General features: G+C 42.7%; 2 protein-coding genes across 2 annotated transcripts in view; both read right to left on the reverse strand.

The window, feature by feature from the left end:
• Positions 1–220: 220 nt before the first annotated feature.
• Positions 221–9,260, reverse strand: pfkla (phosphofructokinase, liver a). The gene is made up of 22 exons (XM_046403135.1): positions 9,001–9,260; positions 8,144–8,217; positions 7,969–8,046; positions 7,225–7,414; positions 6,270–6,435; positions 5,506–5,550; positions 5,305–5,413; positions 5,034–5,129; positions 4,242–4,334; positions 3,799–3,924; positions 3,635–3,699; positions 3,379–3,442; positions 3,120–3,266; positions 2,970–3,040; positions 2,762–2,849; positions 2,490–2,642; positions 1,863–2,027; positions 1,713–1,774; positions 1,249–1,360; positions 1,049–1,148; positions 843–948; positions 221–760 (listed from the first exon to the last, which is right to left on the reverse strand). Exons 1-22 carry the CDS (start codon positions 9,083–9,085, stop codon positions 613–615), a joined length of 2,343 nt encoding a protein of 780 aa, XP_046259091.1. The 5' UTR covers positions 9,086–9,260; the 3' UTR covers positions 221–612.
• Positions 9,261–9,969: 709 nt separating this feature from the next.
• Positions 9,970–25,896, reverse strand: part of si:ch211-45c16.2 (mitogen-activated protein kinase kinase kinase 13) — a 31,161-nt gene continuing 15,234 nt past the window's right edge. The window contains exons 4-16 of the mRNA XM_046403134.1: positions 20,239–20,948; positions 18,978–19,161; positions 18,694–18,885; positions 17,595–17,753; positions 17,111–17,269; positions 16,808–16,916; positions 16,471–16,580; positions 16,089–16,205; positions 15,474–15,617; positions 14,506–15,262; positions 14,343–14,413; positions 13,867–14,158; positions 9,970–13,420 (exon numbers count right to left, since the gene is read on the reverse strand). Of these exons, the coding sequence (XP_046259090.1) occupies positions 13,319–13,420; positions 13,867–14,158; positions 14,343–14,413; positions 14,506–15,262; positions 15,474–15,617; positions 16,089–16,205; positions 16,471–16,580; positions 16,808–16,916; positions 17,111–17,269; positions 17,595–17,753; positions 18,694–18,885; positions 18,978–19,161; positions 20,239–20,881 (3,039 nt within the window). The 5' untranslated portion in view covers positions 20,882–20,948 and the 3' untranslated portion in view covers positions 9,970–13,318. The remainder of the gene's footprint in view (positions 13,421–13,866; positions 14,159–14,342; positions 14,414–14,505; positions 15,263–15,473; positions 15,618–16,088; positions 16,206–16,470; positions 16,581–16,807; positions 16,917–17,110; positions 17,270–17,594; positions 17,754–18,693; positions 18,886–18,977; positions 19,162–20,238; positions 20,949–25,896) is intronic.

Consider the following 25,896-nt stretch of genomic DNA (forward strand, 5'->3'; position numbering starts at 1 on the left):
ATGAATATGAATACTGTATACTGAATGTCAGAACACTGATGGAAAAGCCATCAGGAACTATTTGGGATTCAGTATGTTGTTGTTTAGTATTCACTAAACAACAGAAGAGGTGTTTCAGTCACAGAAAATTAAAATCAAAGTGGTTCCATGAGTCACATAATCAAATTCTGACAAATTATTGAGGGACTCAATATAGATGGATATAGACGCACTTTTTAAAAAAAAAAAAAAATTTATGATCAATTTATTTCTGGCTCACTAGAGAATCCAATATTCACCTTGTATGTGATTTTGAAGCAAACCCTATCAAACCACATACAATCTGCTTTAAAGGATATATTCAGTAGTGATTGAAGTTTTAGCTTCATGGCACACATCTGGTTGAGTTTTTATATCAGTGATTTGACTATGGAAAGTCAATGGTCACAAAGATTAGAACAGTCTTATATGTAGGCTACTGAATGCCTCATTCAATAAATGAATGCATTTTCAGTCCTGTAAACGTGTAGCTGCAGACTGAAACCCTTTTTTTGAAAGTATGCAGTCTGTAGAAACTAAGGATGGACAGATAAGGGTTAAAAAGTGCAGAGAGGTACTAATGCTTTAGAGAGCCTAGAACCCAGAATCGATACTGATGGAGCGTTGAGTCACATGTTCTATCTCTCCTGGGACATATTCACAGAAGCTGGTTTGGTACTTGGCCAACATTTTTAGCATTGGCCGAAGTGTTATCCACCACTGGTCCTTGGGCATTCGATGTCTGAAAAATAGAGGCATAATTTATATATTAGGATTGATTAAAAATGAACAATAATTTTATTTGGCAAAAAGTGTGAACTTACTCAAAATCTGTCACAGCCTTCAGCTCAGTGACAGGGATAAATGAGATGACCTTCCTGTTGAGGCCAAGCACACATGCTGTATCTGGCGAGTTGGCGAACACACGTTCTGGTGGAGAAAAGAAGGCGTAATCACAACATTGTTTGGTTTCTTTTGGGTTCCTGAGCAATACATTTATGTCAGCTATGGCTTTATACAGTAACTCTACCTTGCCGGAAGTTTTCTGTCAATCTCTCCGAAATCCACTGGACAGCCCTCACGCCCAACTTGGTGCCAAAATTTCTATCAAAAGGAGAAGGTGCCCCTCCCTAGCGCACAAACACAGAAGTGGAGTTGCAAGACTTATTTCATGTCGGTCATTTGTTAAGCTGTATTTTGTCAGATGTATCAAGTATGGTGGCTCTGAACCTGCTGAAGGTGTCCCAACACATTGACTCTGCAGTCGAAGATGCCCTTCCCCTCTGATGAATACAACTTATGGATGAAATCCGTTGTGTAGTTTTCATGGCATTTTTCATTCCTGTTATCACAGAAAACAATCAAGAAAAAAACTGCATCTGAAAATGTGTCGTGTGCTTTTGAGTTTGTCTGTAGAAACCAAACAGTTAGGAATTGTAATCATTTTTTATAGCAATATTCTTTGGTCAGTTGGCCCACTTTTGGTCCTGACTTAAATATCTCAGCAACTCTAGACTGATTTCCATAATATTTGTAAAGACAACAATGTTCACCAGATGATAATGCCCAGTTTGTTCAATTCTTTGTTTTCGTACTGACACACCACCTACACCTACAGTAGACACATGGACAGCCACTTTTCCATCACAGAAGCGTCACATGACAAGGTGTATAGCTGAACGAGTGTTCAGTACCTCAGTACAAGACCCCGCTGGATGTCCTTCTTCATCTTTTCAGTTAAATGCTCCACATTGGTCTGTCAGAAAGTCAGATAATTAAACCAACAGGAAGCTGTAAACATGACAGACAAAACTACAGAACATCCTTTTTCTTTTTGGTCTCACCTTCAGGTCGTGGATGTTGAAGGGGTCCTCAAAGATGTAGGCTGCATCAGCACCCACCGCCATACCAGTGCTGGTCGCAAGATAGCCACAGTAACCACCCATAGTCTCCACCACAAACACTCGTCTCTTTGTCCCAGTGGCAGACTGCTTGATCTTGTCGCAACCCTGATGAGGGAGAAAAACGAAATGGCAGCTTGAAAAGAGACTGTGGCAATTGAGGACAAGGTCAAAAATGTGGGTCTACAAGTGAAGAGAGGATCGACTGGAACTTGAACCAAATTAACCCTCACCTATCCTGTACTGTATACAGTTTTAGAGCCCAATTATTATGTCTCCACAAAGAGCAAATGACAGATCAGAAAGGAGCAGCTTCAAAGAGAACAATTTGCTCCTCATAGAAAGGATTTTTTTGGACAAAGCACCGCTGGTGTGAGGTTCATGTGCTTTTTAATATTTAAGTACTCGGCATAGATTAGGGTGCTGTCTACCTAAACAAATATTCTGTCATCCCTGTTTTGACTACGTATGCAGAATTCAAAGATATTTGATGTTTTCCAGTCTCTTTTCAATAATCCTGAAACATGAAAGCTGCACTACACTGTTCGTTCGCCATCTGCTCAGCATTACCTCCATGGCAGCATTGACAGCAGTGTCTGCTCCCACGCTAAAGTCAGTTCCAGGGACGTTGTTGCTGATGGTGGCAGGGATTACACACATGGGGATGCAGAGCTCTTCATAGTGACTCCGGGCTTCAAACAGCTGCAGCACACCTTCGTACCCCTTTGAAAGCCACATCAAGAGGTAGATTGAAAGCCCCTTAAACGCCACTCCCTGCACTGTGTATTAATATACAAGTAATCTAGTTTTGGTTCTTTGAAGGCTTGGGTCTTCCTCTATACCTCAAACCCTCCAATCACAAGAAGAGCTGAGATGTTGAACTTGCTGATGGTTTTAACAATATCCTCCATGTGCTTGTTGGGAAGAGTTCTGATACAGGGCATAAAACAGAAATTAGAAATCACAAGGCCTCAAGTACAGCTCTTGTAATACACTAATGACTGTTTGAATATGTTCATTTTATAAAAATCAAAGTGTCCTGTTGCTCACCGTTTTGTCCCCAGAAGAGAGCCCCCTTGACCCGTCCATCCTGCTACATTGTGCCATTGCATCTCAAAAAGCTGCAGATGGACGCATGTCAGTATTGAATAGTTTCCTCTCAGGCTCAAACAGGTTACAACTTAAAGTAAAATCCCTCACCGCCCCATTGGCAAGTCCTTGGAAGCCATCATTGACACCGTAGACCTTGTGTCCATGAGAGAGCGCTAACCTCACCGCAGACCTCGCCGCTGCATTCATCCCTGCAGCCGGAGCTCCCACGTTCAGGACAGCTAAAGAGAAATTGCTCTGAGGGAGAACATGAGTCAGGTATTAATGAGCACACCTGAGTGTAACTTTTGCGGTGTGTTTAGGCTAATACTGTGTGGGTGTGTACACATTTGTGAATGTGTGTTATCACCTCAGACTGGGCCGGCTTCTGGAAGGCAAGAAGCTTGTAGATGTTCCAGTTGTTTTGAAAACTCCTGTAAGCAAATAATCACTTTAATCTTTTTTGCACAGAAAGAAAAACATAACAAAATTAAATTGTGTGCATGATACAATTAATATGAATGAAAATTTATTCCAATGCAGTTGCAAAAATTTCTTGACATACCTCAAGGCATTTTTGTCTTGTCATAACTATTTAAGATACACAAAAAATGTTTATCTCTCACCCTCCACGCAGTTTGACAGCCTCATCAAACTTCTTCTCATTCATGGCCTTCTGTACCAGCTTAGTCTGCAAATGATGGCACAGTCAAAAAAAAAAAAAAGAAAAAAACAAATACAGCAACCTCCCACTGCTGACAAAGTCAATTAAAATAAATTATTGACTCACCATCTCCACACACTCCATTAGAGGCAGGCGGACAGCGTGGTTACCCGACAGCCCAATGACACAAGCTGGGGTGTCAGGAGAGGCCTCCATCAGGGCTATCACCGCCTCTATACCCAACTTACTGCTCTGAAAGTGCAAGTGAGTCCATACATGTGCATTTAAATGCATAGATGATGAATGTTGAGGAGTATCAGTTCCTACTCACTTTATAAAATGCATTTATAAAATGGCCACATAACAAAGCAAAAAGAGAGACAATTGTCATAATTTTTCTTTTGGTAGCAGATTTGGCTTAGGTCTGTTAAATGTCAATGCCAGGCCAGTTAAATGATCAAACTATAGCTGAAGTGAACCGTTTGTACAGAGTGAACATTTATTTTCATGTGGCATTGCTGCATTTTTGCTCTATAAAAGAAAAGAATAAAACATGTTGTCCAACGCACCAGTATTCTGTCAAACGCTGAGGGAGTTCCTCCTCGCTGAACATGGCCGAGAACTGTCACTCTGGTATCGTAAGCCAGCCTCTTTACCACCAGCTTCAAACAAATGTAACAGCGCGTCATCGTCATGTGGGTTTGTCATTTAGCACGCATGCACAACAGAGACAATGAAAGAAAGGTCCTTCACAAGCATTTGAGTAGAAACCTCTTATAAAGAACATTATGAATCATAGTTTTAGGCACAAATATCAAAATATATTCTCTGTTGATACACAGTAAAGGTCATTTATTTATTTTTCTATTTTAACAGACAACCCACTGAGACCAAAGCCTATTTTACACGAAGGTCCCATGACAAAGCACAAGAAAGATACACAGACCCAGGTATGAACATTTCTTACACATCTATACGCACCTATGCATACGTTTAAGCCCATATTGAGTTCACTTAAGGAACTCTAGCAGTTCAGCCACTAACTGTTTAAAAACAACATGTGATACCAGAGAGGACAGCTTAGCTTTAGTCCGGAAAGTCTGAACTACTGAAGGCAGTCTTCCACCATTCACGCCTATATCTTGTTGTATTTAAAGTGATCCACTCTCGAGTTCTGGTTGCATGTCTCAAGCAGCTGGCTGACAAAGGACTAGTCAAATACGGAGGGAGTTTAACAATTAGTGCTGTATAAATGAAAAGAATCCTTCATTTACTGCAGACGTCTGAACACTGAACAGAGCTGCTTTGACATTACTAGTATAAAGAGCCATCATTCTCAAGCTTCTAATCTTTAAACTTACATCTTTTACATAGGTTGAGGTGATGGGCTTGCCATTTCTGTCGATGGCTCCTTCTGCGACGATTATGATGTTGAGTCTTGACCCCTTTATGCGGCTCTGGAGGTAAACACAAACATTTTAATTTTAAGAGAGGTAATTCAGCCTCCCCTACTCCTGAAATGGTTGTAGACCAGAAAGCGTTTCTGCAGATCACATTGACCTCTCCTGTAAATACACACATATGAATGTACCTGAAGCTAATATGGAGTCTTGACTAGTTTTCTTGACTTACCCCTTCTAGGCGGGCACACATACGATCCTCCCAACCCTCCTGGGGGGGGGACTCTGGAATGAGGAGCCAGTCTGCCCCAGATGCAAGTGCTGACACCAAAGCCAGATATCTGGAGAAACAGCACAGAGTGACAATACAATAATTAGTTTTAATCAATGCCAGTGTGTAATGGATGGCAAACTGGGTCAGAGTAGTACTCACCCACAGTGGCGCCCCATGACTTCCAGAACAAAAGTACGCTGGTGGCTGTAGGAGGTACACAACATTTACATGGGGGAAAAAAAGCAAATAAGTTTTTGCAGCGAAGAGAGAATTTTCAGATTGTTGTAACACGCTGAGATCCAAGGGAGCAAGTCTGGGCAAGATGACAGAAATAAAACAGCCTTGAATGGGTGAGATGGGTTACAAGAAAACTTGGCTTAGATAACTGCATTCCATTCATCACAAATAATCACACTGTGCAGGTATACGGTAAATACACACTGAGATATGTCTGGTATAGTGCTGCAACTCATAACTATTTTCATTGCAATCCACCATTAATCACTTTTCTATAAATCTGTAAAACAAGCCAATGATCATTTGTCCAAGGCGACATCTTCAAACTGCATGTTTTGTTCAAACTGACAGAAAATCCTCACATTTAAGTAGTTGGAACCACAAAATGTGTCGCATTTTTGATTACCAAAATACTTTTACCAATTAATTTTATGCTGATCAACTAAGCAATTATTCAACTAGTCTGACACATATATGTCTATTACTCCTATAAATATATCTGCTTATATTTTCTCAATTCGGGTACCACTGAGCTCTTTTTATATCTTAATTGTCTTTAACTCGTTTGATGAGAATGACTGATCCAGTGAGTATTATTTTTGTCAGTGAGCTCATAACAAATGCTTTGATGGCACACCAGCTGCTTCAGTGCTGCTGCCGCCGTTCAGTCTCGCACAGAGTCTGACCTTTGTGCAGTTGTCATGATGGCATCAATTATCTCCATGATGCGGTGCAGCGCAGAGTCAGCTCCGATGGTCATGTCGGTGCCACAGAAGTCGTTGTCGATGGAGCCCACAAGCCCCACAATGTTGAGGTGGCCATGCTGCTTGGCTAGAGTGTCTGTGATCCTTCCTGAAGTGGCACACACACACACACACACACATACATTGTTGTGGATGTTATACTACCTGCTTTATGTTACATTCACCAAAAGACAGAACAGAAAAAGCTGGAGTATTCATTAATTCATAAATAATACATAATATACAACACAAGAGCAGTAAATAGATAAATATTATTGACCTGAAATGATGCTAAGTCGATCCCATAAAAAGAAATGCCATGTGTAAATCTGCACTCATGGTTAACAAATCCACGGACGCAGGTTTTATATGTATTTGTGACGTGCTGCTTTCCCTCCTCTCGTCTCACTGATCTGATGATGCTGCTGATTTCTGCCTGCATCTCTTTATTAGTATTTAATACAATCACCTAATTTTAGTTAAGGGCCCTCACACTATGTAACAGATTGAAATGCAGCAGGCACATTATGTTGGAATTTCTAAATGTATGTTGTAACAATAAAGATTATTATGGGTAAAATAAACATATAATCTAGACACGTGGGTGGACGTCAGCACATGGCAGGAAGTCAGCGACTCAAAACAGTGAGACAGGAGGAGGGAGGGAAAGCAGCTTGCCAGCGGATGCGAAAAGCTTACAAATACATAAAAGATTTGTGCATATGGTTTACAAATCTGTGACCATGGACTGCAAAGGACTGCAAACGGAGACTACAGATTTACGCTCAACTATTTGTTCTCCGTCTAACCCCAAGGGAGCTCGGGATCGATACGCAGTACTCTGAAGCGATATGTAGTACAGTGACAAGTTATCAGTGGTAGCCTGAGAGCACTTTACCTTTCTCTACAAGCTCAGCCAGCAAACTGCTCCATTCACTGCGAAAGATGTTGGCTCCGGTGAGGCTGCCGTCTCCACCGCACACACACAGGTTGGTGATGCCTTTCTTCACCAGGTTGAAGGCGGCGGCGAGCCTGCCCTCACGAGTTGTGAAGGCTTTACATCGGGCGCTCCCGATTATAGTCCCACCCTGCAGTCATAAAACAACGTCACGAACCGAATCAAGACAGACTGGACATTGTAATCTGCCTGTTAAAAAAATGTCAAGCTGAATGACAGAAGCATTTCTTTTTACTCTGGCTCTGTAAGCGTGGCTCTGTATGTTGTGTCAAATATAAAGGGTCATGAGCAAATCATCGCAGGAGCAGGCAAGAGAAGGACAGGAAGAGAAGGGATGAGGGGACATGGATGAAATAATAAAACTCCTATTAAAACCATTAAAAAAAGAAAAAGACAAGGAGATTTAAAACAGAAAGAAATGACAAAACCCAAAGTTTGTAATACAATTTAGGCACAATAGGTATTTTTCACAAAAGAGGTTTTGACATGTTGGAAAAGCAGAGGTGTAAAAAATAAAAACTTATAGTTTGGCTATTGTGCATATATTCAGCATAATTGTTACTGTGGCACATGAGCAGAGTGAGCCATCGTTGACATTATCTGTGCTTTTCCTGGTCCAAATGTCTGCTCTGAAAAAGGCCTCTTACCTTTACAACAGCGACTGATGATAACAGTTTAACCTACCTGTTGGATGATGTTAGTCACACTGTGCCAGTGAGCCAGTTTGATGTTGTCTCCTCCATCCACAAGGCCTTGGTATCCCTCAAAAGTGTCCAAATTGTATGTTAATGACAAGGACAGTGTGGGCACATCATCAAAAAAAAGAATTAAGGCCTAATTCAATGTACAGCTTATTTACCTCATAAATAAGATAAACCTTGGCCCCCACGTAGATGCCCATTCTGGTCACAGCTCGGACAGCAGCGTTCATCCCTGGATCGGGGACGGTTGCACAAAAATATGAGACTAACTTTTGCATGCTGGAGTCATTACACACAAGCTATTGCACCACAACACTGCATGAGGAAATCAAATCAGTGGGTACTTTATTATCTCCTGCTGAGCAAAGGTGCCAGTCACTCTGGAAACACATTAATCACAGTCCCTGACGCTGCATGAGTTAACAGAAGTGGAAGTCCTGTTCAATTCTTGTATTTAAAAGTAGAAATACTACAGTTTTTGAACACTTCGTTACTAGTAAAAGTCATGCATTGGACATTTAAAAGGACAACACTATTGGTGACAAAATGCACCAAGAGTAAAAAGACTCGTTATGCAGAATGGCCCATTTCATGACAATGTATGGGATTACAATTAGTGCTGCATTCAAGGGTACATCGCTTTAACGTTGCAGCTCGTAAATTTTAACTGATTAATTAAAGTAATGAAACGGAAGCTGTCTGTTACAAAGTAAAGTATTTGTTTCTCTGAGAAGTAGCAGAAAAGTTAGATATCCAGGAAAGCCACAAGTACACAAAATTATGCTTGAATAAAGTTGAGTAAAGTGAGTGTACTTGGTCACTTCCCAGCATTGTGAGTTATGGAAAATAAACGCTATATGCGACCTTTGACCTCCGCTTTTTATCTATCTAACTGTCACTTAGTATCGAAATAACTCTCCACTAAGAACCTGCTTTCATTTCCGGTCTATGTTAACTTTTACTGCAACCCCCAGGTTCATATCTACATGTATTTAAACGCTGACTTTTAAGTCACCTTGTGCATCTCCGCCGCTGGTCAGCACTGCTATGGCCCGACCAGCACCCGTCATCTTCAGCTTCTCCAAGTCCATCGTAGACATTTTGACCCGCTAAGTTTACAACAACGAAACTGGGCTAAAGTGAGGAAACGTCCGTTAACAAGTAAAAGTGACTCGTTGGGTAAATCCTAGTTAGTCCAGATGTCGCTTCCTCGTTTTGGGCAGGTTAAGCCTCAGTCAACGCACAGCAGTGACACCTCAGAGTTTAACTCCGCCCCTGTCCATAGGAGAGGAACGAGCGGGGAGGGGCATAGTGAGTGTTTGTTTTATAAGCCCGCACCGTCCTCGGAATTCAGTAAGTCTTACAACGTTAGCCCCGCCTGTCCGCCGTGCGCTAAGGTTTACAACAAGCAAACTCCGCAAAAGCACGTACAACACGGACGAAACGGTACAACAGGTTTTTATTGCGCTAATACTCAACTGCCAACGAATTGAAATGTAATTTATGGAAATATTTTTCTGTAGAAAACGATTAGAACTAAAGCTAAATATGAAAATATTTTTAAATTCAAGTATTTCATTTTTTTTGCGTCAGTATGCACAGCAAAATAATTGTATACATTTCACTGTTACTGCTATTTTTGGGGGTAAAATAAATACATTTTCAAATTTAATCTTTTACTTTTTTCGCAGTTTAAATGTTATATCAGTTAGCACACTCAAACTGGCAAGAAAATCAGTAACAAAAAAATTCTAATAATGTTTATACTGTTTATTATATGAGGTAAAAATGCTTTGTAAATATATGGGATTACTAATTGTTTGTTATTTTTCATAATCAGAGCATGGTGGGCAGAGTGCCACTTTGTGCAAGAAGTGAGTTCGTTAAGGGAATTTGGGATCCTAATATTTTATATATTATTATATATTTGGCATCTTAACAACACAACACAACATGTCAACAATTAAGTTTCAGTTTTAGACAGTTAGATATATGACTTTTTTAATCACCAAGAACATGACAGAGGAGACAGACCACAGTGTGTTGGGTACAGTACATCAGCATCATTTATTCCATGCAGTTGTTTGCTCTGATTTTATTCTCCCAGATACCCATTGCACTGTACACTGGATAATACAGGAAACTGACAGGATTGGTTGATCGTAATGCCATTCAACAGGAAAGGGAGTCAGAAATGAGAGAAACAAAGAAATGGATGTCTGATACATGGGATGAGGCAAAATGATGTCTACAGTTAGAGACAATTTCACAGAAATTCAAATGTGAGTAACTGGTGTTCTGATTAAAAATGAGAGGAAGGGATCTCTGCAGAAATACAGAAATCGTCAAAACAAATGCCTTCAGGCTTAACGTTTCATTTGCTCTGCTGTGACAGCGCATTGACCGACTTTTGGTTGTAGTAGAAGTGATTCCTTATAGCTCGCGTTGAGATCAAAAAAAACTTTAGGAACACTCGCTAATTTTTGATTTTAAGTCTGTTAAATCAGTAATTCATCCACAACGATAATCTAAATGATGAATGGTCCCCCTGCAGGGGTCACAAAGATAAAAATGACATCAGATTCCCAACAATGCCTTTGTTCTACCGTACAAATACTGTCCATACCAATTCATTGTGCTTCCTTTAAATAATACTTTTGAGGAGAAATCATAGGTCATGAGATTTCCAAAGCTGCCTGAAATTAAAAAGATGCAACACCTTATCATTCATTCAAAATAAATTAATCAATAATCATGTAGGCCAGCTACAAAGAAAAATAAAAGAATCAAAATTAAATTAAACCTTTACAACATACTTCACAGGATATATGCCAGAAAGACAATGTTATTAACAGCTTGATCGGATTACCCAGTCATTACAATACACTAGGTTATTTCTCACGTACGTAAACAGAGTGAAGAAGGTTGACGGAGGCTTGAGGAAAGGCAGCAGCTGCTTTCAGTACAAGGTACAAGCCTTTCAAGCAATTTACCCATCAGCACAGTTTTAGATTCACCTTGTGCTACTCATGACTCACACCCTCCTGCAGTCTTCAATACTGACGTAATACAGATTTTTCTGCTCATTTTCAACCCCTCGGCTGGTCATCAGTGACAGATGCTCTGTCAGAGCTGTGCGATACGTTAAAGAGAGAGGACAAAAACGGGTTACATTACATTTACAGACGCCTATATACAGGAGTAACTAACACTGAGATGAGGTTGCTGAAAACCAAGAGCAGCTTAAATGCTCTGTGGCCTTGTCTCTGGCTTATATTCCTAACTTAGAAACTCAGCCGTCTGCATACACTTGAGCTGACATCTTGACATCATTATTGTTAAATTCAACCCTGGCTGGCAAATTTTCAACCGTAAAGTCATTAAGGTGGATGGCAAACACTCTAACGGGGACAAAAATAAAGCTTTTACAGATGCAGTATCCCTTTTCAAAGACAACAAGACAAAAAAGTTATATTGCTGGGATTCCTGGGCTTTTACAATCAAGGAAAACATTAGAGAAATTGGCTTGGATGGTTAAAAAAAAAAAAGAAAAAAGAATCGAACCAGGATGTTTACATGACACAGAGAAACTCATTGTAATTATCGCCATCTAGTGGCTCTTGATATATTGCTCCTACTATCAATCAGCAAAATAAAACCTGAGCATCAATATCTGGAAAGGCAATTTCACAAAAATGGGACAATTTAAAAATACAGCATCTATAATAAGCTGTTTGACACTTGCTGCTCTCCTCTAGCCACCAGTCACTGTATTGTGTCTAGCCAGCTAGACGCCCCGGATCCTGAGCAAGCAACTTCATTCTCACCTGAGTGCCAACCTACATTATTGCTGTTTTATCCACTACAGCACAATCAAACAATAAGCATTTTTGGACACTGCCTTTTATAGTTTGTATATGAATTACCCTGCTAGAAAATGGTAAATGGGAGATGTTGCACCTACTGATTTCAAGAAATGGGATACTGCACCTGGACTGCAACTACAACCGCTCTACAACTCTACATTAACATCAATGTCTGTTACAGCAATTACAGGTTGAACATCAAGGCTAACTGCAGGACCGTTTTAAATTATTCCTGCATGGTCCATAATATGTGCCACTCACAGAAGACTTCTACATCCAGTAATTGGTCCAATTCAGTTTCTTACAGTCCTCAAACAATCCTGAGATGAGACTTGAAACTGTGATGTGTAACGGAGAGAAAAGGGTTTTGTATTCACACACACACTCTCTCTCTCTCTTTCACACACACACAAACACACACAGAGATAACGCCCTCAACAACTCTGGTCATGACATCTGATTGACGATGACGATGACATTGGCGTGTCTTGGAGAAGGATAAGCTGGGTCACAGAGGAGGAGTCTCTTTTTTTTGTTTTGTTTTGTTTTGTCTTTTCCTTAGCCGTCAGCTGAGTCTTCAGCCCTGTTGCTCTGCTAGCTGGCCCACTTCATGCAGTCTTCTGGCAGCTTTTGCAATTTGCGAGCTGCACAGGCATGCTAGGACAGTTGAGCGGGGATCCTGATGACTAAACACGTGTGGCGGTTTTCCAGGGAGGGAGGGTGTCTGCTTGTGAGGCAGGTTGTTCATGCTGGTGTTCACAGGGTTTTCATGAGATCCCCGTTCCCCACTCATCTGGGTGGGGACGGGTTGAAAATAGGGGAGGTGATTTAACTGGGGCTCTGCACTGTAAACTCAAGATAAAGCAGGTCGGTCTTACTTTAGTAAGAGAAGTTCTTAATGGTTGGGGATTTTGGTCTAAAGCAGTAAGATGCTGAGAGCAACCGTAGCAAGATCAAATCCTTGTCTGCCTCAGTCACCTGAGCAGTGATGTAACTCCACACTGCTGGCTGTCAGCTTCTGATGCATCAGCACCCCAACACATCCTTCTTCTCATCGTCCAGATCTTCATCCAATCTCAGTCTCTCCCCAACACACAATCAGCCCACGCTCAGTTTCAAAATGTTTTTTTTTTCTCTGTTCGTATCAGAGAATATACAGAGGTCCTGAATTTTCCTTCAAACTCTCAGACAAAAATAAATTATGAATGTTACACTATCTACTGTACATTATCATTCAAAAGGGAATCCCTGCCATGGGTTGCCTGGATGCTGTGCTAGAAATGAGGGAAACTGGGTTTTATGGAGGGTGGGGGGACTGCATGGGGCTTTGCTATAGGGAGGCTATATTTTTATTTTTTTATTTTTTTACAATGTTTGTCCTTTTATTGCTGTAGTTTCTGCAGGGCAGAGTGGGACATGATGGCCTCCAGGCGAAAAACAAAAAAGAACCAAGCCCTAAGGCGGGTTTCACCATGAGGAAGGAGCCCCAACTTTGTTGTTTCTGATGGTGGCATCGGAGCACTCTGCGTCTGATGAATCACAGTCTGAGTCCCCAAACTGTAGTGGATTCTAAAAGAAAAAAGACAATATCGACGGAGCCCAGCATACTGAGTGCATTACATATGTGAAAGCTTTCTTTGTTAACTGTATAAGCCACATGCTTTTTTGAACAAATAAAATTATTAGTTATCTTTCTGCTATCCTTGTAGTGATAGAGAAAGTACTTTTTTTGTACACATGATGTGTACATCTGTACCAACAAGACAAAGCCATGCCAGCATGTGATTAGATTTGGAGGTATGTAATACTGAACAAAGGTGCAGGATAATTTAAGCCTGATCACCCATCAAACAGTTGGATGGCAGTCATCACCAAAGGAAGTAGGAAACATCCTCTAGGAGCCATAAAGGTCTTAACCAAATTTGCAATCTGTATAATAGCTGTTGAAATATTTCAGTATCGACCAAAGTGGTGGACAGACACAACATTGGCATGTTGAAAAACACAGTACTGACCTCGTAGCTGTGTTCATCAGAGCACAGTTTTCCCAGTGAGATCTGGGTCTTCACCCTGCGGACAGCACACTCCTTGTCAGAGAGGCCGTCTGACTGGGTGGAGATGTCGATGGGGATGTCTGGTGTGTGCGACAGCAGCTCATCCAGGTGCTCCTCTTGACTGGCGCTCAGCCTCTCCAGAGGCCCACTGTGGGAGTGGTCGCTGGTGTTTCCCTCCTCTCCATCAGACACCGACAGGTTCTCTGAGCTGAAGGTGGAGTAGGACTGGAAGCTGCTCATGCAGCGATGAGGCCTGGTAGGGAGCAAAGGAAGAAGAGGTTCCATTTAAGACTACTTCACTGGATCTGGATATGTCAGTATTACATACCATAATGATTATTGGGGTTATGATGGGGTGAATATTCAGTAATTTTCTTTTCTGACACATAATGTATTGGTGTCACGACACAGTGAAGGTCAAGGTGGCTGTATTATACCTCTGTCTCCTTGGAAACTCCACTTCACTATCAACTTCTCCCTCTTCCTCTTCAGATGACTCATCGCCACCCTGTAAGAGAAACAGTTATTTAATCCACCATCTTTCACATATCACACACACATACTACAGACTCACTGAGTAAGGCTACCAGCTGTGCTCACCTTCCTGAGAGGTCTGAGAGTGCGGGGCAGTGCACTGGGCAGGGCGTGAGTGTGTTGGCATGTCTCTTGTTCCTGCTGCTCAGCCTTCTTTGTGGCCTCTCCATCTGAGGCTGGATCTTTGCCAGGGGCCCCTAAAGAAGATGGGGTGCCCTCTTGGGTGTTAAGCAGTGAGTACTGGGGCAACTCTGGGTGGTTCAATGCAGGAGGGGTCTCCTGACAGTGTAGACAGCCAGGGAAGGGATGGGCCTGGCAGCAGGGACACAAAGAACCGGCACCAGCACCCGGGACGGGGTTAGAGCTGGTGGATGAAGTTCGCTGTCGAGTGTCAGCATCTACAGCCGTGGAAATGAGGTCAGGGCTGGAGCCAGACACTCTGCGCTGCAGATGGTCTGTCTGAGGGCTACGGAGAGCAGCTGCAGGGCCAAAGTAGCGGAGGTTGTTGGCACAGTTGACAACGGCCTCCTCGCGGCCCTTCAAGGGGAGGAAGGGCGCCTCGGTTGGTGGGTGGTGGTGGTGATGGTGATGGTGGAACTGCTGCTCCTGAAGAGACTGGGTGTCTTCTGGGGCCCCGGCAACAGGCTTCAACAGCCCAGGGAATTCACTGTGGCTTCCTTTACTGTTGGCGCGGCGGTGACGAGGCTTGCTTCGGTACCGGGCTTTGCCAGGAGGTGTGGACACCTTCGGGCTGGCTGATAATGGCGAGGGGGAGGGGAGAGGGTCGACACTAGGGATCCCATCAGAACGAAGTAAGTCTGGCCTGTAAGAAACAATAACATAATGTTCTCCTCAACGCTGTATATCACATGTCTTCTTATGACACTTCTGGTTTTACCAGAACATATAGCAATTAATCTTACTTTACTGAATCGCTTATTCAAAGGATAAATGAGTGTAAATGAGCGCAAATGCTAATGGGTGTATAGCAGCCTAAACAGAAAATTACCGTCTTTTCTTTTACATTTTCATACCTTTTAGTGGGGGGCATCCCAGGTTTGTGGGAAATGCTTCCTTTCTTCTTGATGAGCTTCTCTACAGCGTTGGACCTGACAATGGGTCTGACCAGGTGGCGTTTGTAGGTCCCGGGGTATTTCTTCTCCACCGCCTGCTCTCTCCTGCAGTGACGGCTGAATTAGTTTGGAGTTGTATGACAGTAAACAGCAATCTCAAACAGAGCTTTATACTTTCATTACCTCCAACCAGCTCTGGACTGATATGATTTCACAAGATACAAATGTATTTATATGTCTGTGAAATCAATTCAGGTGATCTTAAAGTCAGAGTTTTTGCTTTTGACATACAACATACACAGCAGTTATTCATAAGAGGAAAGAAATCCTCAAGGGTGATTGACATTCATCAAACAGGCACCAAATGAAGGGAGGAAAAACTGATGCTTTTATTTCTCAGATAAATAAAGAAACCCAAAAAATGCCAGTTTTTCCAGACCTTCATGGCTGGAAATACCTTTGTAAAAGGGAAAAAGTGGTATACTGACAATCGCTAAGGCCTGACAATGGAAGAAAGGGGTACGATAATCGTAAAGCTAGGTGCTGACTATTGTGATAAATAGTTGATTTACATACTTCATGAGCTCCTTCTCTCGGACCTCCAGCTGCAGCATAATGGCACTGAGCTCCATGTAGAGGTTGTTGGCCCTCTCCAGTTTCCTCTCATAGTGCTCCCGGATATCCAGAGCGTGCCTGAAGGTGTACAGAAAATACAGACAAATGTTTACTTTACTCTAAGTGGTAAATCCATGCAAAAGTAATTAAATTGCCATTAAAATACACAAAAGTGTACAATTCAAAACTTTGATCCTTCTAAGGGAATACTAAATCTCTACAGTAGTGGAGGTGCTACAGCATTTGTTTATTTGTTACCAACAAAGAAAGTATCTATGCCATCAACAGCCAAAATGTTTATTTCCACTGTCACCTCTCCCTCTGACTTTCATTTCACACACACCTGAGTTCATCCCGTCTGCGTCGGATCAGCTCTTCGTCCAGCCTGTGGATACAGGTGCCTTCACTTTTGATCTTCTCAAAATGTTTCTTCACTTCCTCCCTCCATTCTGACTGTAATATGGATGGACACAGGTAAAGTGCTGACAATCCACTCCCAGAAACAAACACCATCAGATGACTTAAACTAAGAGCTGTGTCTACGAGGACATGTAAATACTGTCTAGGCCTCACGCATGACACTTGTTCTAAGTGACTATCAAACTTCAGAAAGGACACCTATCAAATCCTGTGTCTTAAAGAAATTGAAAGTTATTGTGTTTTCATGTTATGGAGCTGACCTGAGACTTGAAGTAGGTCTCTTGTGGAGCTCCTAAGACATCAGCAGCTGCAATGTCAAGGTGTAGGAGGATCTGACGAAATGAAGGCCTGTTCCTGGGCTTTCCTTGCCTGGAATAAGCAGAAAAAAAATGGGGAAGATGTGATACAATTAGATGAAAACAGTAACAATACTCTATATGTTTTTTGGACTTTTGGGCAATCCTGTTTGGTGCATCATTAGCATTAGTCCTCTGTAACTCTAATATTTCAACATATGTGGTAGAAAACATTGCTACTAAACAAAATCTATGGTCCACAATTACCATGTTTGTTTCATTAGGATTTTGAAGCCATCCGGGCAGGTGGAGGGGACGGGAAGGTGAAGGCTGTTGCTGCCAACACCCCAAATGATGGCAGAGGAGTCCACATCTTTGTAGGGAATCTCTCCAGTCAGCAGTTCCCATAACACAACTCCAAATGACCTGCAAGACACAAGTAAAGTCAGCAAACATCAGCACATTACAGAATATAATAGAATATTTGATTTTTGTCTATAATAAATAATGTAACTAGTAGAAAAAGGCTCCAGCATCCCCCACGACCCTGACATATAAGTAATATGGATGGATGGATGGATGTATATAAACTGTAACTGCTGAACACTGTCCTAACATCTTTCCAATTTGGCAAATCTACATCTGCATCTATCTCAAATTCAAACCGGATCTGTACATAAGCCGCATTTTTATGTACATGTATTTCTTAAAATTACGTATTATTTGAAATCTGTATCATTTTACTACTCACCAGATGTCTACTTTTTCAGACACAGGCTCGTTTCTTATCACTTCTGGGGCCATCCAGGCCACCGTACCAGCAAATGACATCTTTGTACTTTTGTCACTGAGCTCTTTGGATGTTCCAAAGTCAGAGATTTTCACAGTGTCGTTGTGGGTGACCAAAACACTGAAACAGACACAAACAGAGGACACATATCTTTGTTAGCAAGGTCAACCTGTCGGACCAAAAATGAAGAGCTGTCCTACAAATTTACAGTAGTTCTATAATAATCTGTTTAAACTGTAAAGTAATTCTGGAGTTAAATAAAATCCATGTTCATGTTCACATCAAAGCCGAGCACTGCCAGGCCAATGTTAATCCAGGTCAGATGAACTGGGTTAAACCACTCAAACCGACGCCAAGTTTTTTCCTGTGACATTCCACTGGTTTTAAAGCGGTATGAGTTTCTTTTGTAGCAATTTCAATCTAAGCCTAAAACACTCAGCTATTACAGCAGCCCATTTCTGCATCTGAATCACCCCATTAGCCGAATGAGACTGACCTTTCCAGCACATTCAGCCTGCTATCATTCTGCTGACTAATACAGTGTTTGGCACTGCTGCAGCATGATGATATTGATTAGAGAAACAGGGCTACAGTGTGCAGAGGAAGAGACAGTACACTATGTCTTAGTCTTATATTAGGGTGACTAGCTTTTATTAATTCTGAAAATGGCCTTTGAGTTAATGTCAGACCATTCAGAGCTGAAAGGATGAATTGTTGCTGCTGCTTTGGGCTAATCTTAAACAAAGCTGCTGAGCTCTTTTCCTGAGATTTAGAGATCAGTTGCTGCATAACAGTGGAAAAAAACAAGAAAATATACTATAAAATATAATTTCCTGTACATCAGGAGGAAACACGTATATACTATATATGTACATTCTGAAGGATTCTCATTTCATTTAACTGTGTTTCTTTTGTAAACTTGTAACACAGCTGTAAATTGGGCTCTTGCTACAAGTTTAAGTGAAGACTGATCATTTTTGTAGCAGGAGAATTAAAACCTTTTCAAGTCTTCAAAATATTACATTTTCATCTTTCAAAACCAGAAAAAGAGGAAGCTCACTTAGGAGACTTGAGATCTCTGTGGATGATCTTGTGCAGGTGTAGGTAGTTCATGCCGCTGGCGATGCCTGAGGCCCAATCCACCAGCATCCGGGGGGTCACTTTCCTCCCCGCCCTCAACACCTCATACAGCTGGCCCTGAGCACAGTACTCCATGATGATGCAGTAACAAGGTGCCTGAGTGCACACACCCCTAAGTTTGACAAAACAAAGGAAACACATTTACAGACAATGGCAAACCCAGCTTCATAAGGTAACATCAGTGCAAGTGAGTTGTAGACTTACTTGAAGCTAATGATATTTGGATGCTTGAGTTTTCGCAGGTGTTTAATGTCTGTCTCCTTCTGCTCGCGCACCTTCTTGATGGCCACCTCTTCAGAGCGAAACTTGCCCAAGAAGACGGCTCCTTGTGCACCGCTGCCCAGCCACTGCAACTCCGAAATCTCTTCAAATGGGACCTCCCACATGTCTGGAAATGTGAAGCATTTACGATTGTCTAATTTTGATCTTCATCATTCTTTTTGTCTTTTGTCAATACTTTTTGTGTTGTCGCATAAGGGAATATGCTTATTTGCTTTCTTGCTGAGAATTTGATGAGAGGATTGATGCTCTCTCGTCTACACAGTAAATATGAAGAAACGGCAAGCGGCTGGTTAGCTTAGTGGCTTACAAGAACCTCTAAAGCTCACTAACTGACACATTACACTTTAGACACATTACACATTACAAAACAAAAAGTAAAACAACAATTTGGACATGTTATGGGGTGTTATGTGCTGGAATCTTTCTTGGCTGGGCACAGTTACTTTCTGCAGTCTCCACTAGTTGTCTGACAAACTCATACTAACAGCAAGACTTGAGGAAGGTGAAAATGAAAAGTGAAAATGACTGTTTGAAAAGTGAAACTCTATCTTGGAGGGAAAAACCCCCCACTCTGACAACAAAATAAATGTCAGGTAATTGTAGTTTCCTGGAACCATCCTCGTCAGAAGGCAGTTGCTCGGAGGTACAGATTTGTGGCACAGCACAAAAAAAAGACACAAACACAGAGCAAAAATAAACATAAATTCCCATGCACACCCATGAATGTCTTAGACACAGTTCACACAGTGAGTCATAAGTTGTTCTATCCTTGTTATGTGGTTTGGAAACCACCACAGCGCAGAGAAGCTATGGTGCTGAAATCTCCAACCCACCACATGTGGACATTAACTGACCAACCACAACACCCAGCCCAGTTCTGTCTGACCTAAGCTTGTATCCGGTTGCTTCTGTGTCCAGCCTGTGCAGGCAGCCCTGCAGCAAGGTGAGTCTACCTTTAGCATGACCTCAATTCAAACTGACAGCTGTACAGCAACACAGCAACAATATGTTAAAACTAGGGGTGCCTCTTCAATTACAGTTTCAGAATACATCAGCAGAAGCAGGGGGGGAATCTGAAGGTCGTTTCTCAGAATCCTTAAAGGGACAGGGATGTTTGAATTAAGCAGGGGGCATTTAGTTTCCTAAACTGATGTAATGTTGAAAGAAAAAACCCAGAACTAACCTTGCTGTTGTAGCTTGTATTCTGTCGAGTATGTCTTCCCAATGATGTTCCACACAGGCCGAAGACAGCCAAACAGCCCCTCTAAAAAACCACCTGACCCAGGCCCTGCTCTGTGGAAGTGCAGCTTAATGTCATCAGGGTGATGGGGGTGGCCCTGTTTCCCCTCTCCACTGTGGTCCATGGGACAGTCTCCTTCTCCCATCTGCTCCTCCATCCCACTGCCACACCCGCCATGCTCACAGGAGGCCGGTGATCCGGCTTCATCATGCTCCTGCTCCTGCAGCTGAAGCACGCTGTTGTCAAAGTGCCCACCCTCACTCCGTGTTGAGTCCACGCTCAAGGCTGTGTTTGGGGGACTTATTCCCCCCAGCACTGAGTCCTCGTCCTGGCCAGGCGTCTGCAGTGTTTGCAGGGGAACGGGCAGGTGCGTTGGCGGGGCCAGGTCTGTGATAATCTGAGGAGGTAAGTTGGAAGGAGGAGCCTGAGGAGGCTGAGGTTGGGAGTTGGGCGAATTTGATTTCTTCATGGCATCCCCAACCACAGTGAGTTTGAGCTCCTCCTTCAGCTTGCCTACCAGCAGACTGGGGCAGGAAGTCCACGAGAGCACTTCAGGGGAGCTACCCATGGTGTCATGCATGTGCATGGGCTACCCACTGATGATGAGACGGGCGCGTCTTAGCACACTGGTTTGTCTGAATGCTGAAAATCACCTGCAAAACAGGGAAACAGACACAGAACAAGAGAGAGGGACAGGTTAGCTAAAACTGTAAAGATAATGGAAAAGAATGATGAAAATAAAAAGCTTAATCAAATTCATTGGGATGATTGTAGACACCTCTGATACAACATAAACAATATTATAACTGTTACCATGAGGCCCTATTACTTTCACAAAGAGGAATGCAATCCTCTCATTTCCTCTCATAGACCTGGGATTGAGAGAGCTTACATTAATGATGATTATTTTTAACTATGGAGCACAAACAGTGTAGGCTGAAAGAGGTCAGAAATACCAGATAGGCTTTACAACAGTGCGGAAGAGACAGAGGTACAAAATAACAGACTTTACAGGATAGATACCAATATTGCAATTCTGGGAAATTTCTCACACACACACACACACACACACACAAACACACACCCAAAACTGTGGTTTCCTATGTTGTCTGTGAAGCAGTAGAATAGCAGGGATTAAAAGTCTTGCTGTGTATTAGGACCGCTGAGAGCGAAACATCTGGCACACACAGCCCATTCTCATTGCTTAACCAGCAAGGCTGGTCATAGCCAACACAAAATATTTCTACGGTCAGCCATTCACACACATACACTCACACCTACTCAAGGACGCTTTGACATACAGCCGGAACTGGGGATCGAACCACCAACCTTCCAATCAGAAAAGAACCCACTCTATGTCCTGAATCACAGCCTGCACGCTCACGCAAAGCTAGTGAGTTAACCTAAACCTTAAAGTATGGGATTCTCTTCATCTTGGAGTGCCCAGGTCAGCTGTAACTTTGTGTGAGTGTACTGGTGTGCAAAGCCTACCACAGTGTCCTTCCTTCAGCACTACCAGTGGGAGCTGGCAAGTCAGAAATGTACAAATCCCACACATGGGGGATGTAATTTGTTGCAACTGTAACATATACTGTGTTTTCAGTCGAACAGACGCCCATTTATCCAATCTGAACTTGTTTGCTCGCTTTGTAAATGACACTTGATTATTTACCTCCTTTAAAGCCATGACAACACAGCTTTAGAAATCCAAACAGGTTTTAGGGGGCAGTAGAAAATAGAGAGAGGAGGGAAACAAAGAGCGGAGGATAGTGAGAGGCTGTACAGTGTGTACAGTCAGGAACAGAAGATCAAAGTCCAGGAGGGAGGAGACAGAGCGGCAGAGCGGTGAGCTGGCTCTGTGTTACGTGGACACTTCCTGAAGGGGTGAGGGCGGTCATTAAGTTCAATCGAAACACACTTTGTTTACGTTGCCCTCTGCGGGGTAACGCTGGCATGAATGCACGGCTCTTCCTCTAAACGTAGGCCAAAGTACAATAAAGCCTTGATCACTTGGATGCATGACATTGCTGCTGAAATGCTGCAAATCCAAGCCTGGATTTCAAATGTGTGTTTAATCATGCATTTAAAGCATTTTCCCCTTTTGGGATACTTCACAGCAGAGTGATGAACTGAAAAGATGTGGAAAGAAAAAGGGAGCATTAAAAGTTCCTCACAGGATTCAAAGTGGAGATGCTCATATTTACATGGCTCTCATCTTTGTCCACAAAGATGCCAATGACGTGTTTGTGCAAATGCGTGTACTGTATCTGTGTATCTACTGAGGGGGTAACCTGAGCGCTGTGAGAGTGTAGTAGCTGCCAGAAACTCATCTATAATGCAAGCTTGTCTCTAAGCAGGTTGCTGAGAGTGCAGGGGAAGGAGAGAATGCTCTCTCAGGTATCCAATAAATCCGTCCCTTCCACAGCTGAGACAATCGAGCCGTTCGAGTAGAGGCCCATGCTGTAATTCCACCCCATGGACGATTCTCAGAGCTGGGTCTCTGACGTGTGCTGCGGTGGGTGGATGTGGCCGCCTGTGCAGAAATATGCATACGAAGACTCAAGCCTGCACATACAGTAACCCCAATAACTCTAAAACTGCACAATTATCTTGCCTAAATAAATGACTACAAACCACAGTCTGACAGAAGAACTTTCTCCCATTTGTACTCTCTCTGTTCAATCTCTTTCCTAACGGCCTGAATCGGGACTGAATCTAATCATCAATATCTGACACCAAGAATAGGAAATGGACCTCTTGTTCTTTTCCATTAATCTCTAATTGAAGATCTCTCATAGAATCACATGAATAATGTGTGCGACTCGTCAAGAAGGGCCCAGGGTTTCATTTACAGTCATTTCATTTATTTACAAGACTTTCCGAAAGTGACCGTGACCGGGCAGAAGAACAAAAAGACCAAACCTCTGATACTGAAATAAGAAAAATACTGTTACAGCTTTGCATAGAGTAGAGATTGCTTGGGGGAAGGAAACAATGCAGATCCTAAGCTGAACCGTTAAAAGGAAGAAAGAGAGAGAGAGAGAGAGCTAGAGAAATTATCAGGGCTGATCCTTTAATCCCTCTGCAGGCCTCTAGAAACAAGCTAGTACAAACACAGACCTTATTCAGCCCTCCCCCATCTATATATCCTCTACATAGTTCCTTTCATTTCTTTTCTCTCGAGAGTCAACCTAATGTCAGTGGTCGATAGCATGACACACCATAGTAAGAACATCTTTAGTATAAGAACAAACATGTTGTCAGAGAAAGACCTCAGTGGTATAGTTAATGTACCATATTTTAAATGAGAGAGCGTGCGTGTGCGTGTGTGTGTGCACGCGTGGCAGCTGGTGTTACAGGAGGATCAGATTCAGAAAACACACACACACACACACACACACACACACCCGGGGCGTGTCTGGCAGGATCCAATAATCCCACTACTCCCAGCAATCCACTGGGGAAGAGAGTTATTCTGTCCCACTCAGCAAATGCTACCGAGGTTGTTTAGATTGTGTTTCAAATATACTGCAGCCTCACAAAAGCAGCTGGACCTCGCTCTACTAACGCAGCAGCAGACAGACCTTTAACATACACGGGAGGCGCTCATTGCATTCATGCTCACACTCACCACACAGCAGCAGCAGCAGCATCATGGGAAACAGCAGCGTCATGTGTGTCTCCATCGCTCTGCTCCTCATTAAGGGAAGCCCTGCTGGGCCCCATAGAGGGAACCTCCCTTTAGGTGACAGCTGCGCCACCAACAAAGAACCAATTTAGCCCCCATCCCGCCTCGTCATTCACACGTTACCATGTCAACACAGCATCCATCCTGACCTTCTGCTAGCAGTCACACTCACTCTCATCTAACACTCAGGTTTGGAGAGGCCAGATAGCCTGGAGGTTTGCTTTTGTATCCACTATGATTGTCAAATAGGGAAAGCAGAATAGTGATCTTTATCTACATTGACAATTTTTTGAAAAATACAACATGTTATCATTCTTTATATCATAAGAAGATGGGCACAAATATCAGCCCTGTGACCAAACTCAAGATATATATTTTTTGGGGGGGGCATTTGTGCCTTTAATGGATAGGGCAGTCAGAGAGAAACACAGGAAATGGAGGGTAAGGGTGAGAGGGGGGGGGGTTAGGGCACTAACCCATTCCTCCACACATCACACCATGTCCAGCAGATTTATTTATGAAAAAATTATGAGAATTTCATATCATCAGATAGCTAAGGCATACAGATATATATGGCTGAACCAGGGTCAAACTTTTCACAGATACCTACTACAGTATTTCTATCCCTTCCAACCTCCTCTCTTGAAACAAATAGAGGAAAAAATAGATGGCGAGAGCAGAATTTGTCTCGACTGAGCACCTGAAGTTACTAAAAAAACAAAAAGTTCAAACTGTAAAAACAAAGCAAACACAGGAATCTCTTATCACCAGCAGCTCAAAAGTCTCTGCAGTCTGAACTAAACAAGTGACTGTAGGGTCACGGCTGAACAGCTGAACTCTGCTATCTACACTTGTTCCCTAGTCAGTGCAGACTATGGACTTTCACGGCCAGCATTCATCATGTGAGTGTTATGTTATGTTAACACATGTTATGAAACAGAAAACTGGAAACATATTGCTCATAGATTTCTTAATGATCACTGAAGCAAACTAAATTATAACATATTCAGCAATGTGAACATCAAACGCAGAGATCTCGGAAATATGACTCGAACAGAGCCGCCCAAGTCCTGATTTGATTGTTGGGATGTGGGCCGATGTCTAAATCAGCTTTCCCTCGCTACCACGGCCGTGAGTCCTGCCAGAGGGGATTGGACAGCCTGCTGTAGGTGGGTGAAAGTAATAATCTGCTGGTGCGGGCAGAGCAGTGGAGGGGAAAATAAACACATTCTGGCACAGAGTTCAGGCATCTGCCATCACACGGCTGACATTTCCCTATAATCTCTCTTTCTTTCTGATTCCCTCTAGTGACTCACCTGAGCTTACTTCAATACCTGGTGTTGGCTTGAGGGGAAAGCGGGCCACAGGACAATAATCCCTGCCCACCTGTCCACTCTCCGTTTGACTGGTGTTGATGGTCAAATAGGAACAAGGTCAAAGCTGCTCCTGCTGAAGGCACAGGGAAAGTGCCAGGTGGGATCATCTGGAATATGCCTGGTATGTTGTGAAGGCTGGATTTCTCAGAGGAGGAGGAGGAGGAGGAGGGCAGTCGGGTGGATGAATGGAACCGCAAGAGAGAGTTGACTGATAGGAGGATGAAAGAGGGTGTAAAAGCAAAACAACTAAACCATGGCTTTCCCCTCTTTTTCTCCTTCCTCTTCTTCTTCTTCTCACGTCCAAAACGTCAGTGTTTGTCTGTACAGTTCAACAAACCAAATTCAACACAGCTGACCAACATGATCTGGAGAAAAATGCCAAAATTCAAACACAGGGTTGACATGACACACACATACACACACACACACACACAGAACTTGTGCCTCAAATAGCCTCAGCCGGTACCAGCCAGAATTGGAGAAAATAAATAACTGAAGAAAAGAGTGTGCGCCATCGACACGTCACACACTCTCCCC

This window comes from Scatophagus argus, chromosome 11 (assembly GCF_020382885.2).
Source record: "Scatophagus argus isolate fScaArg1 chromosome 11, fScaArg1.pri, whole genome shotgun sequence".
Lineage (NCBI taxonomy): Eukaryota > Metazoa > Chordata > Actinopteri > Scatophagidae > Scatophagus > Scatophagus argus.

Excerpts from the sequence above, each read along its gene's own strand:
- pfkla (XM_046403135.1), bottom strand. The coding sequence starts at position 9,085 with ATGTCTACGATGGACTTGGAGAAGCTGAAGATGACGGGTGCTGGTCGG. Across the intron at positions 5,130-5,304 it reads TGTGTGCCCGCCTAGAAGGG|AGCCGCATAAAGGGGTCAAG; the intron begins GTAAGTCAAGAA and ends GTTTACCTCCAG. Across the intron at positions 3,267-3,378 it reads AGAAGCCGGCCCAGTCTGAG|AGCAATTTCTCTTTAGCTGT; the intron begins GTGATAACACAC and ends GTTCTCCCTCAG.